General features: G+C 38.7%; 1 protein-coding gene across 2 annotated transcripts in view; it reads right to left on the bottom strand.

Annotated features, from left to right (window-relative positions):
- Window positions 1–14,321, bottom strand: part of LOC139935125 (capping protein, Arp2/3 and myosin-I linker protein 3-like) — a 72,433-nt gene that overhangs the window by 39,603 nt on the left and 18,509 nt on the right. For both annotated transcript variants that reach the window (XM_071929594.1, XM_071929593.1), the window contains exons 7-11: window positions 11,352–11,425; window positions 10,325–10,403; window positions 9,402–9,490; window positions 3,043–3,224; window positions 406–509 (exon numbers count right to left, since the gene is read on the bottom strand). In XM_071929594.1, coding sequence (XP_071785695.1) covers window positions 406–509; window positions 3,043–3,224; window positions 9,402–9,490; window positions 10,325–10,403; window positions 11,352–11,425 — 528 coding nt within the window. The remainder of the gene's footprint in view (window positions 1–405; window positions 510–3,042; window positions 3,225–9,401; window positions 9,491–10,324; window positions 10,404–11,351; window positions 11,426–14,321) is intronic.

A 14,321-nucleotide genomic window follows, 5' to 3' on the forward strand; every position in this document is an offset into this window, starting at 1 on the left:
GCACTTTCCTGCCGCTGGATCCAACAGCAAATGACTCACTCATAGCCACTTCATTCACGCAATGTCTTTACAATGGGTGCGTTAGTTTAGCTTCCCTGGGTCCACCCCGGTCTGCCCTGGTGCGTTCGAATAGCTTTGACGGGCTCACCTTGGTCACCCCCAGTGCCCTGCTTGTGGAGTGGGTAACTTGGGGGTGACCTGAGGTGCATGCCGTCACCACGAGAGGGCGAGTGTGATCGTTCGATTAGCTCTTGTCAGGGGCTCACCCGAGTGAGCACTGCGGGGTACACCCAGGGAAGCTTAACGAACGCAACCATAGAATATTCCATTGTAGGCTCGGCTTTTTTTTGTAGAGAGCACCTAATTTCAGGGTGGACTGTTTCACAAAAATGTAAAGATACTCACACTGATGTCTCCATCTTTGAAGGGGTTGCCAGATACATCAAGCTTGACCAAGGATATAGACATGAAGTTGTTGTCAACAAGTGCCTTGCCAAGGTGAAGAGTTCCTAAGAATAAAAGCAATAAAACATTTAGCCACTACTCAAGAGAGCCTTAACTACTCATCAACTCTGAGTTATCAAATACTCAGCCACTGTACTCAAGAAAACCTAAACTACTTATAAAATCTGAGTAATTTAACACACAGTTAGTGTGCTTAAGAGAGCCTTAACAACTCATCAATTCTGAGTTGTCAAACACTCAACCACTACTCATGAGAGCCTTAACTACTCCTCAACTCAGAGTTGTCAAATACTCAGCTACTGCTTTCAACAGAGCCTCAACTACTAATCAATTCTGAGTTATCAAACACTCAGCCACTTACCTCAAGAGAGCCTAAAATACTCTTAAAGCCAGTGGACACTATTAGTAATTGTCAAAGACCAGTCTTCTCACTTGGTGTATCTCAACATATGCATAAAATAACAAACCTGTGAAAATTTGAGCTTGATTGGTCGTCGGAGTTGCGAGATAACTATGAAAGAAAAAAACACCCTTGTCACACGAAGTTGTGTGCTTTCAGATGCTTGATTTCAGGAAGTTCTCGGAGGGCTGCCTGCTCAACCTTGGAAAGGTTGGACTTGGCTGGTTTCGCCTTCCGCAGAACCTCGTTTATCTTGATCCGGACATCAATCTTCTCCGTCTTGCTGAGGTGTTTGAGGGCTTGCTCTGTAGACTGGATAATTTCTTCGGTAGGGATGGACTTGGGGGGCTGGGCAAAGTTCATACCCAGGGACAGGACGCTGGTCTCAGTTTCCGTGATACTCCGGTTGCTAAGGTTGACTACGGTGTGTTTCTGGAAAGCGCGTTGACTACGGAGGTGAACTGGTGGCCGTGAGGATATAGGAGATCCTGTGGGTTGCCCAGGGACGCGATTGAATAGAGATATAGGAGATCTCATCTTCTCGGAGGGTGCGCGATTGAAGTGAGATATAGACGATCTCTGCTTCTGGTGGTATAACTTGTGGAATTTGGCTATCTGCTTCCTGCGGGCGGTCGTGAAGGCATGTTGGCTGGATGAACTGGAGAGGGCGCTGATCTTGGAGAAATCTCTCGGGTGTAGGGAGGATTGCAGTTCCCGCTCGGTGTGGGTGATGTCATGATCTAGACCGGCTAGAGATGATCTGGTGGATGATATCCGCTCCTTGAGAAGGGCGGAACTAGCGGCTTGAAGGATGGACGAAGAACGGCGGCTGCGGACTGGATCTTGGAGGCGGAGTCCGTGTGGCATCAGGTTTGAGTCTCGGCAACGTTTAAGGAAGGCTAGGTTATTTATGAGTTTAGAACGTCTTACCGACATCCGTTCATATAACCTAACCGCCTTAAGGATAAGCTCCCCGTAGAGCGAAGATAAGTAGGATTTGAAACTTTGCATGGTGGAGATAAGATATAGAAGAGTTTGCGGTAACACCATGTAATAACAATCTCTAAATGAGTTGGGGTGGTTCTGAAAAGAACCGTTGGGTTAACTCGACGTTTCGATCAGTATGCTCTGATCGTCTTCTGGAGAATGCTGGACTCTGATGCTGCATGCTGCTTAAGTACTAGGCGGTGGATCAGCGGTGATGCATGAAGGCGGGAAATGTAGGCGGGAAATGAACTCGATGATGCGTGGTGAAACCTGTTGTGGAGCCTTGGGGGTTGTGTGGGGGGTGTGTGCTCACTGAACCGTGTCAGTAGGAACAAGCACAGGGGACAGTGAGGGTGTGGGGCCTAGGTGACTGAGGGTATAGATGACCCAAAGCAGTCTAATAGTTGGGGCCTAGGGGGTGACCGTGGATATAGAAGATCCATTGGTCGGGAGAAGAGGGAGCCAGATGTCACTGATGTGGAAGCCGATGTCTTGGGGTACGGTGTCATGCTTGTGGATCTCGATGGCCTCTCTAATGCGTCTAGGGTGCCACGCCTGGATGGGAGCGATGATCTCAGCAGCATCCCAGTTCACTCGGTGGTCAGCGATGTGGGAATGCTTGACGATGATCCACCGCCTAGTACTTAAGCAGCATGCAGCATCAGAGTCCAGCATTCTCCAGAAGACGATCAGAGCATACTGATCGAAACGTCGAGTTAACCCAACGGTTCTTTTCAGAACCACCCCAACTCATTTAGAGATTGTTATTACATGGTGTTACCGCAAACTCTTCTATATCTTATCTCCACCATGCAAAGTTTCAAATCCTACTTGATTTCAGGACCTCAAATTCTAAACTTGAGGTCTCGAAATCAAGTTCGTGGATAACTACTTCTTTCTAGAAAACTACTCCACTTTAGAGGGAGCCGTTTCTCACAATGTTTTATACTACCAACTGCTCCCCATTACTCGTTACCAAGTAAGGTTTTATGCTGATAATTATTTTGAGTAATTACCAATAGTGTCCACTGCCTTTAAAACCTGAGTTATCAAACACTCAACCACTTACCTCAAGAGAGCCTCAACTACTCATCAACTATGAGTTATCAAACACTCAGCCACTGTACTCAAGAGAGCCTAAAATACTCATCAAACCTGAAATATCAAACACTCAACCACTGTACACTCACCTTCTGCTGTTAGGCCTGTACGTGCCAGATTGAGTTCCACTAGACCATTGGGTAGTTTATGCAGTAGACTGGCCAGGTATCTAATACCTCTATCATCAAGTGAGTTATTAGACAGATTGATGTGTCGCAAGGACGTGTTCTGGTTGGTAAGCACCGCTGTGCACATGTCCTGTGTGAAGGACCTGAAATATTAAGTTCACATATAATAGTTTTAGATATTTTTTTAATACTTAATAATAGTAATAATAACTAGTTCTTGTATAGCACATTTCACAATAACCGTATTAAAGCGCTCTTAAGTACCCTGCCGTCGATTTCACCAAACCCTTCCTAACTTAGGATTAATCTTAGGACTTAGGATGAGTCCCAACCCCGCACTGTAGCATGCAGACCTTAAGATTAATCCTAAGTTAGGTTACTCGTCCTAACTCGAGATGGGATGAATCCTAGCGTTTTGTGAAATCGGCTGCAGGTCATTGGGCCAATTACATTCCCTGAATCTTTCTCAGCTCCCTGAGGAGTATACAACCTGAGCAACTGTAGCGCTCCAAAGGCTTTTTCATATACAACATCAACCTCTACCCTTGCAGGTACCAATTCATACTCCTGGGTGAAGAGAAGCAAGCATAGTAAAGTATCTTGCTAAGGGTCCAAGCGTCACAACCGCGATTCGAACCCACACTCTGATGACTCAACCACCAGAACTTGAATTCGATGCTCTTAACCAGTCAGCCATGGCACCCCAAGTAATATTTATTACTTTGTTGTTGTTATTAGTTATATGTTTCTGATAATGAAACCAACAGATCCTCAAGAAGGACTAGCACCGTAACCTGTGGGCTTTGAGGTATGCATTCATGAAGATTTTTCAGTTTTAGATGTCAGAGGCAAACTCAAATAGGGAACAAAAACATGGAACTGGTAATGGACTGAAATCCCAATCCACAACACGTAGAAAATTAGACGTGACTCAAAGGCATACATCAAGTTGCCTTTAAGAGTCAGTTCAGGTAAATAGTTGACATAGTTGCTCACGGTCAAAAAATGAATTTTTTTTATACTTTGTTGGTGGAAGGGCCTTGGGGTGCAAGTAAACAAAATTGCACTTTCAATTCTATATATAGCCCGTTGCCATGGTTACGGCTCATTTTAATTTTTTGCCATTTTAGGTCGATTTTGGGGTATGAAAAACTGCTTTTTAGCTCATATTTACAACTCCACCCCACCAAAATGCAATATTAATTAAAAAACCTTTTATATCACTACAAAGTATCATCCTTGGCCTTCCTTGGGAAAAAAATTATTGCTTTAAATATCACCCTTGTGCTATTTTTGCATCATGCATTACAGTATGTTTTTAGAACTTGCAAAATCAACATTTTTACCCTATTTTTGGACCCCAAAATGTCAACTTGCCAGGGGTCTCAGAAAATTTTCCTTTCGTCTGTGATTAGGGCCAACATTGGTCTTTCCATATCTGGTGTCAAAAACTTGGGCAATTGTCTCAAAACTAGACTTTTTTCCCCAAAACATGAAAAATGCCTTTTTAAGGGTCTTTTCACATAATATCGACATACGTGTCCATGGTAAAAGAAAAGGAATATTTTTCCTATACTTTGTGGATGGTAGGGACTTGGGGTGCAAATAAACAACATTAACATTTCAAATCATAATATAACACGTTGCCATGGTAACAGTTCATTTGTGTTTAGGCCACTTTGGGCCGATATTGGGGGAATGAAAAACTGTTTTTTTTTAAGTTAATATTTACAACTCCTCCCCACCAAAAAACAAAATTATTTCATAAAACCTTTTTCATCACTACAAAGTATCATCCTTGGCTTTACTTGAGACAAAAAAAATATTGCTATAAATTTCACCCTTGTGCTATTTTAAGAACGTTCATTACAGTATGTTTTTAGAACTTGCAAAATCAACATTTTTACCATATTTTTTGCCCTCAAAATTCCATTTTTTCAGGGGTCTCAGAATATTTTCCTTTCGGTTTTGATCAGGGCCATAATTTGTCTTTTTATTTCTGGTAAGAAAAACTCGGGCAATTGTATCCTGATGTAACAGAACTGTCTCAAAAATAGACCCTTTTCCCCGAAAACATAGAGAAATGCATTTTGAAATATTTGCTTCATTTTGAATTTATAACATGAAGAAGTTAGCTATAATTCCATCAATCTGGCAGCTTTTATAAGCACTTTGTAGGTTTAGTGCATTACCAAACATTGATCAGGACTTGTTGATGACCTAAATCTTATAATTTGCCCCACCCCGGCCCTGGCCCAATCATATTTCTTGACATTGCATAAAATAAAATAAGAGTTTTGTGAACAACGCCTCTTTTTTGAAAGTCACATTTTTTAATTCCCCTTGCACATCAAGAAAGTTTGTACGTCTTTAATGTTTTATTGGTTCTCGGAATATTTCCCTTTTTGTTTTGATGGGCTATCATTATGGTTTGCATGTCTACTGGGGAGAAACACTTTGGTTTATTGTATCCTGTTGTGACACTTCTGCCTCAAAAATGGTAATTTTTCCAAAAACAATAAAAATGCATTTTTAAGTTATCCCTTAGTTTGAATTGATAAAAAACAAAAACGAGCATGCTTGTTAAAAGAATATGGCACTGTTTCCATGCTCTTTAAGCCACTGAGTTCTTGTTTTGTCATAACTACTTTACCTAGTTGTACAGGTATGATTCACATTGCAAGAAGAGAAGTAGTGCGATGAGCAATCTTTACTGTTCTTGTCTTTACATGGCCTTATAACAGTCTTCTTGGTCCCCTGCCCGCTACCAAACTAAACATTATCATCCTAATCAGAACAAAGAGGCTCTAAAAGTGAGCAAGTACTGTATTAGCCGCTGTACCGCCCAGCCGCATTATAGCGATACACTGTATGCGGTACGAGGAAACCTCGCTAGCTTGTGTTTGTAGAAAAAAAGGAACATCAAAAGAAAACTCGATAGTCATTAGTAGGTCTACGCATTTGTTAATATATCTAGTTGTTATAGATCGTTATTAATTCTCCCTTCACAGTTGACTTGTCGAAGCTAATGATGATGAAATAATTTAGCTCTTACGAAAAATAAAACGCTCATTAGTAAACAGGAAACTGTTCATCATTTATGATATTGTCAAAAATTAACGCCTTCGCATTTAATCAGTATGAGCATTGAGCCAGAAAAAAGCCTTGAAAAGCTATTGTGTTCATTTTATCCGTGCACAAAAATCTTCGCCATAAAAATTACCGTAGCCGTTTAACGAGAGGCATTTATTGTTCCCATGAGAACTTGTATACAAAGATTACCGAAAGGGTAAAAAATTGTGCATACACATTAACCATGGCTATCTTTTAAAATTTGAACTATGATTCCAGTAATTTACTGCAAGACTCTTGAGAAATTGGATTTCAGCAAACTCGGGCGGTGCAGGGACTAAAGGGCTAAATGGCCATTCACCTGCTTTGGCCTTCTGTAAGCAGTTCCCCCATCTGTGGTGGGGTTCCTTTCAATTGTACTGTTGCAAACAATAAAAGAGTTGGTTTATTTAACGTGATAAACAATTCAATGTTTTTTGTTGATCGTTCTCAGAGACATATATAATAATTATGAATTAGTAAGATAGTGAATGGAAAAAATATCAAACTAGTCTGAATAGACTTTTGTCACTGCAAATGCATCTTACTTATTTATGTTCAGCAGGTGCAAGTTTTTACAACTTCTTTCAATGTTATTTCATTAAAGGAACACGTTGCCTTGGATCGGTCGAGTTGGTATTTGAAAAGCGTTTGTAAACGTTTATTAAAAAATGCATATGATTAGAAAGATATTTTAAAAGTAGAATATAATGATCCACACAAGTATCACTCAAAAACATCTTTCTAACCATGCATTTTAAAACAAACCGTTACAAACGCATTTCAAAGACCAACTTAACCGATCCCAGGCAACGTGTTCCTTTTAAATAATCTCTTACGCTCATCTTGCAAATCGTTAGTATCATTGTTTTTAATAAGATCTTGGCAAACTTTTCCAACACTTTTAAGTGGGCTTTTTAATTTCCCACGTTTGTGTTGGACATGATTGGATGCTCCAAACCATCTGCCGCAAGCACAGAAACTACATTGTTTATGATCTCTATCTCTAAGAAAAGTTTTACATTTGGTAGCAGGCAGGGACCAAGGAGAGTAGGCCCTGTATTAAAGACAACTTGTAAAGAATGCTCATCGCACTCTACTTGCAATGGGAATCATACCTGTACAATAGGTAAAGTAGCCAAATCAAGAACTCTCAGTGGCAAAGCATTGGTTATGGTTTGGTTGGATACCATTATGTTTAAATAAAAACTTTGTATTCATTACTCAAAGGGCATGGAAACAGTGCCAGATTTTTAACAAGCATGCATTGTTTTTGGGAAAAATTACTATACTTAAGGCATGATCAGTCACAACAGGATACAATAAACACAGTGTTTCTACCCAGAAGACATGAAAACACCAATAACAACCGAACACTTTCACAAAAAGAGGCGCTATTCACAAAACGTTGTTTTATGCAATGTCAAGAAATATGATTGGGGCTGGGCCGGGCAAATTGTAAAATTAAGGTCATCAACAGTTCCTGATCAATGTTGGGTAATCCACTAGTGCTAAGGAAAAGCTGCAAGATTGATAGAATTATTACTTTTTAATGTTAGAAATTCAATATGAAGAAGAAACAATTCAAAATGCATTTTTCTGTTTGAGGAAAAAAGTATATTTTTGAGACAGTACTGTTAACATCAGGATACACTTGCCAAGTTTTTCTTACCAGAAATAAAAAAGACAAATTTTGGCCCTGATCAAAACCGAAAGGAAAATATTCTGAGACCCCTGAAAAAAATGAAATTTTGAGGGCAAAAAATATGGTAAAAATGTTGATTTTGCAAGTTCTAAAAACATACTCTAATGCACGTTCTAAAAATAGCACAAGGGGGAAATTTATAGCAATATTTTTTTGTCTCAAGTAAAGCCAAGGATGATACTTTGTAGTGATGTAAAAGGTTTTATGAAATAATTTTGTTTTTTGGTGGGGTGGAGTTGTAAATATTAACTAAAAAAACAGTTTTTCATTCCCCAAGATCAGCCTAAAGTGGCCTAAACACACATGAACTTTTACCATGGCAACGTGTTATATTATGATTTGAAATGTAAATGTTGTTTATTTGGACCCCAAGTCCCTACCATCCTACCATCCACAAAAAAATGAAAAATATTCTTTTTTTTTTTTTACCGTGCGGACACGTATTTCGATATTATGTGAAAAGACCCTTAAAAAGGCATTTTTCATGTTTTGGGGAAAAAAGTCTAGTTTTGAGGCAGTACTGTCACAACAGGATACCATTGCCCAAGTTTTTGACACCAGATATGGAAAGACCACTGTTGGCCCTAATCACAGCCGAAAGGGAAATTTTCTGAGACCCCTGGCAAGTTGACATTTTGGGGTCCAAAAATAGCGTAAAAATGTTGATTTTGCAAGTTCTAAAAACATACTGTAATGCATAATGCAAAAATAGCACAAGGGTGTTATTTAAAGCAATAATTTTTTATCTCAAGGAAGGCCAAGGATGATACTTTGTAGTGATATAAAAAGTTTTTTGAAATAATGTTGCATTTTGGTTGGGTGGAGTTGTAAATATGAGCTAAAAACCAGTTTTTCAGACCCCAAAATCGGCCTAAAATGGCCAAAAAAACAAAATGAGCCGTAACCATGGCAACGGGAACGGGCTATATATAGAATTGAAAATGCAATTTTGTTTACTTGCACCCCAAGGCCCTTCCACCAACAAAGTATTAAAAAAATTCATTTTTTGACCCTGAGCAAGTATGTCAACTATTTACCTGAACTGACTCTTAAAGACACTGGACACTATTGGTAATTGCCAAAGACCAGTCTTCTCACCTGGTGTACACTCAACATTTGCATTAAAAACAAACCTGTGAAAATTTGAACTCAATTCGTCGTCGAAGTTGCAAGATAATTGTGGAAGAAAAAACAACCTTGTCACACAAAGTTGTGTGCTTTCAGATGCTTGATTTCGGCACATCAACATCTAATTCTGAGGTCTCGAAATCAAACTCGTGGAAAACTACTTCTCTCTCGCAAACTACGTTACTTCAGAGGGAGCCCTTTCTCACAATGTTTTATACTATCAACAGCTCTCCATTGCCAAGTAAGTTTTTATGCTAAACAATATTTTGAGTAATTACCAAAAGTGTCCAGTGCCTTTAAAGATGTCGTAATTTGGAAATTATCGATAGAAGTTGGTAGAGATATAGATCAATGGTGTTCTCTCTAAACTACATACCCTTTGAGTCCAACGTTTTCCAGGATTAGTTGCTCTAGATGTGAAGATTTCAGTAACACTTTATTTATCTCCCGTGCAGCATCACTGCTCTGTAGATTCAAAAATTAACCACGAAATGTAATATAAAATATCTTTGACACTAAAAACATTGTAGACTATTTTTTATTTAGAAATGTTATTATCAAAACCTTGGTTTGAGCTCCATCACCCTCCGAGCTCTTTACCCTGCAAGTTTTATGATCATTAACATTTGGAGTTATTACCAAACCTGTATAACCTCCCTTTTATTGCTTGTTTTACTCATGTGGATGCTTATTCTTAGATTGTACTTAAAGACAACGGACACTATTGGTAATTGTCAAAGACCAGTCTTCTCACTTGATGTATCTCAACATATGCATAAAATAACAAACCTGTGAAAATTTGAGCTCAATTGGTCGTCGAAGTTGCAAGATAATAATGAAAGAAAAAACACCCTTGTCACACAAAGATGTGTGCCTTCAGATGCTTGATTTCAAGACCTCAAATTCTAAATCTGAGGTCTCTGAAATCAAATTTGTAGAAAATTACTTCTTTCTCGAAAACTACTCCACTTCAGAGGGAGCCGTTTCTCACAATGTTTTATACTACCAACCTCTCCCCATTACTCGTTACCAAGTAAGGTTTTACGCTAACAATTATTTTGGGTAATTACCAATAGTGTCCACTGTCTTTAACTGATGGCCCTTTTCAAATCATAAGTGACATAGTATCCATCGGTATATAACTTTCATTACTACTATTTAAACTGTTTATGTTATCAAGTAACAAATTGCAAGGGAAACCAACTGTTAAATCTTTCAGAATAATTTTGAGTTGAACAAAGCAGGACTAGAGCAGGACCTCCAGATTAACGAGACTTTTGTTTGGTTTGTAAGACTCACCAGTTTGGAGGCATTTCTGAAAGACAGCTTGGTGAACCAGTTGTTGTGAATTAATGCTGCGATGATAGGCACAAGATCCCTGGGTGAAAATAGTATGAAATATTATTTCGTTCAAATGCATTCCTCGCAGCACTGTTTATTTATTTGTCATATTTTCCAGTCAGCTGCTGTGTGTTTGACGAGCTTGTGCCAAACTTCTTAAAGCTGTAAATTTTATCAGTAAGAAAAAAGTGTTTTGTGCTACTATTGTAGAAAAAGATTTTACAGCACATTTGCACAGCCGAGTTATGAATTTTGCTTTAATAATGGTAAACATAGGTTAGAAAATAAAGACTGTACCCATGGCCAATCTACATGTATAAGCAGCAAACTTCCGCTTTCAGCCTTCATGAAGTTGTCTACTGGAGTCATCACATTTTGCTGAGCAATTAAGATAGATATATTTCTAGCTTAATTTAAGATTACTCCTAGCTCTTTGTTATGAGACTCACAACTACTTGGCCAGGATTGTACCCCATGGCATTACTAGGCATTGCTCAATTGTCTGTAGCGCAGAAAATCATTGATTGCACAGTAAGCGGTGAATGGAGAGCGCAAGTACAAATTTTTAAATTGTCCCAAATGGTGAACATAGAAAAGTTATCAGGAATGCGGCAGAGTGAGGGGTGTCATTGGAAAAGCATAGAGTTATATATAAGAACTAGAGGGCGCACTGGCCTATATACGCGACCCGACATGCGCGCAAGCGGCCATTTTCTAAATTGACAAAACATGCATTGCTTAGCATGTGTTTGTGCGGCCATTTTGTAAGTTGAACAAACAGCATCGCGTAGCGTTCAATAAACTTAAACTCAAACGTGTGTTTCATACTCAACGCGTGTACAGAATGGCGCGCGGGTGTCTCCTTGCGGTCCTGTCGCGTTTGTGCAAGAAGCATCAGCAGTGCGCCCCTAGTTCTTACATGTATTATAACTCTATGGGGAAAAGGGAAATACTCAATGATTATAACATGTACTTCTAGACTTACCTGTTTGACAAATGGTCAAAATCATTCAGGCATAACTCTTTGGAGTCATGGGACAAGTAGATTGTATCCACATCCTGCAAGAAAATGACAAATTGAAGAAGTTACTATTACTGATGTCTCCTGAAGATGACTAGAGCAAGCTAGTCGAAAGGTTGAGACCAATCCAAGAACTGACTAGCGATTAGTGCAGTTTATTACAATCCTATAAGCTAAAGTAGTAGTCCCAGCCAATTTTCTATACCTTCCGCCCGGGTAGTAGTTAAAAAAGCAGAACAGTTCTTTTCAGAACTGAGAAGTCTCTCGAACATCCGTTAAATCTACTCCACGGTAGTAACATAAAGAAAGACAGTTCTAACAAACTCTACATGGCAGGTAGATACACACATGGTGTTACCGTAAACCAAATATATATTACTGGTAAACCAGAAGGTTTATACATGTGTACATTTCTTATGTTGGCTCTGAAAAGAATGGTTGTATTGATATGAACATTTGTTGTATAAAGTTGAAGACTTTACTACTCCATCAAGAGTGGGGTGTCGTGGCCGAGCGGATAAGAGCACCAAATTCAAGCTCTGGTGCTTCTGTTCACCAGATTGTGGGTTCGAATCCCTTGATTTAAAGAAAAAAACTTTAAAAACTTGAAATGAATCAACCTAAACTATTGTTAGGACATGTATTTTGAGCGTACTGATCGAAACGTTGAGGTGAATTAATAGAAGAACCACCCCAACTCATCTACCTGTGTATATAGTCTTTACATGGTGTTACCGCAAACCTTTCCATATCGTATTTCCACCATGCAAAGTTCCAAATCCTACTTACATGTACACTGTACATGCATTTAGTAAGCTTGCATGTCCATTGAAACTCTTTATACATGTAGGTGGTTCAGGTACATGTACTTTATAAAAAAAAACGGATGTGAAGTGGTTTCATGTGTTGCTTTAAATACTCTGGTAGTAATTTTTACTCTCAAAAGTCCAAATTTCAAATGGGAAGGGTACACCAATTGGGGCCCCTGTGCCCCCCCCCCCCCCCTCAGTTACTAGTATGCACTTAAGACAAGTTATTGTATTTTCTAGATTGAGTCACTGAATAACCCCATGCAGACCCTCAAGGACACACAGCTCAACAATGAACTAGTAATCCTTTGCATACCATCAGCAAACAATGAATGGGGAAGTCCCCCTTTTTCACTTAATATGAGGAACAAAGTCTGATGTTGATTCAAATTCACAACAGTTCCTGATTCATGTACATTATATCTACTGCAGATATGGTACATCATTTATCTAGACACATTTATAAATAAATATGATAACAAAGAAGCAAACAATTACTATACAACCACCAATTTTTTAAAGGCAGTTGACACTATTGGTAATTACTCAAAATAATCATCATCATAAAACCTTTCTTGATTATGAGTAATGGGGAGAGGTTGATAGTATAAAACATTGTGAGAATCAGCTCCCTCTGAAGTGACGTAGATTTCGAGAAAGGACTAATTTTCCACGAATTTGATTTCGAGACCTCGAATTTGAGGTCTCGAAATCAAGCATCAGCAAGCACACAAATTCGTATGACAATGGTGTTTTTTCTTTCATTATCTCGCAACTTCAACAACCGATTGAGCTCAAATTTTCACAGGTTTGTTATTTTATGCATATGTTGAGATACACCAACTGTGAAGACTAGTCTTTGACAATTACCAATAGTGTCCACTGTCTTTAAGTTGTGTCCCCCCTTAAAACCTGCAATATTATTATGAATTCCCCCCCCCCCCCCCCAAAAAAAAAAAAAATACAAAAAAATATGAACACTTCAAACATATTTCATATGTTTTTCGCATGATGAACAAACAAATTGTATTTATTGAAGAAAAAAAAACGTTTACCCCTTGTAGGCCATTAACCTGCATTGGATTACCTGTTGGTTACTCGTTGGACTAAGGCAGAATGAAACTTATATTATCATGAGATTACATCAAATACACAGTGCATGATTCAAATGACCCAATGTACCGACAAACATCCAGGTCTTTAGTTTCTTCTGTGAGAGGGCAAGGCTATGTTCATTTTATTAGGGGTACTTCCACTGGAAATCTTCAAGTTTTAAAGGACTTTTAAAAACACATCGTTTTCATCGTTCCTTCTTTTAAAAGAATGTTTTTTATTTCTGTAACTTTTCAGTATTTTGCTTATTACTAGTCTTTATTAAGTTCTGCATAGGGCACCAAAGCTGAGACGGGGGAAACAGAGACCATGGCCTGTTAGAAAATGGCACTTTGGAAAAATCAGTAAGTCTATTGGAAACTTTTAAAGGTTTAGACCAAGGGGAACAGAAATAATGGCGTCCTCCATGTAATTTCCAGGTTTTATTTATCATCTGCTGCCTCATTGCTTTTTGAAAAGGTGTGTACCACCTTAAATAAAGACTACAAGGGTCAAATCAGAAAATCAGCAAGTCTATTGGAAACGTTTAAAGGAGCACCAAGGCCAGGACCAGGGGCAACAGAAACCATGGTCTCCGTTGCCCCCATGTAATTTCCAGGTCTTATTAGGTATGCAGCCTCATTGCTTAAGGTGTGTACCACCTTTAAATAAAGATTACGGGTCAAATCAGGACTGAGTAGGAAGGCAGAGGAGTACAGAAGGAAGTGACTCAAGTGTGTTGATATAAACCAGTTTTACAACCTTCGATCTCAGCATAATGCAGCCACAGTTTAAATAACAGATCAAATAATGTAATCCAATCTTTCAGCTCTTAAAATTAAAACTGTGAACTGTAATTCAAGTCAAAATTAAAAAGACTAATGATTCATATAAACTAAAGGCCGGTTCATACATGTACTTCCTGCGAATGCCAAGCAAATTTTGACATCACAGGGTTGTTTTCAGATACTTTTACAAGAAAGAAAAAATTGTGATCAAAAATCAACAGTAATACTTATGTTTGAAAATATGG

The sequence above is a fragment of the Asterias amurensis genome, chromosome 3 (assembly GCF_032118995.1).
Source record: "Asterias amurensis chromosome 3, ASM3211899v1".
Classification (NCBI taxonomy): Eukaryota; Metazoa; Echinodermata; class Asteroidea; order Forcipulatida; family Asteriidae; genus Asterias; species Asterias amurensis.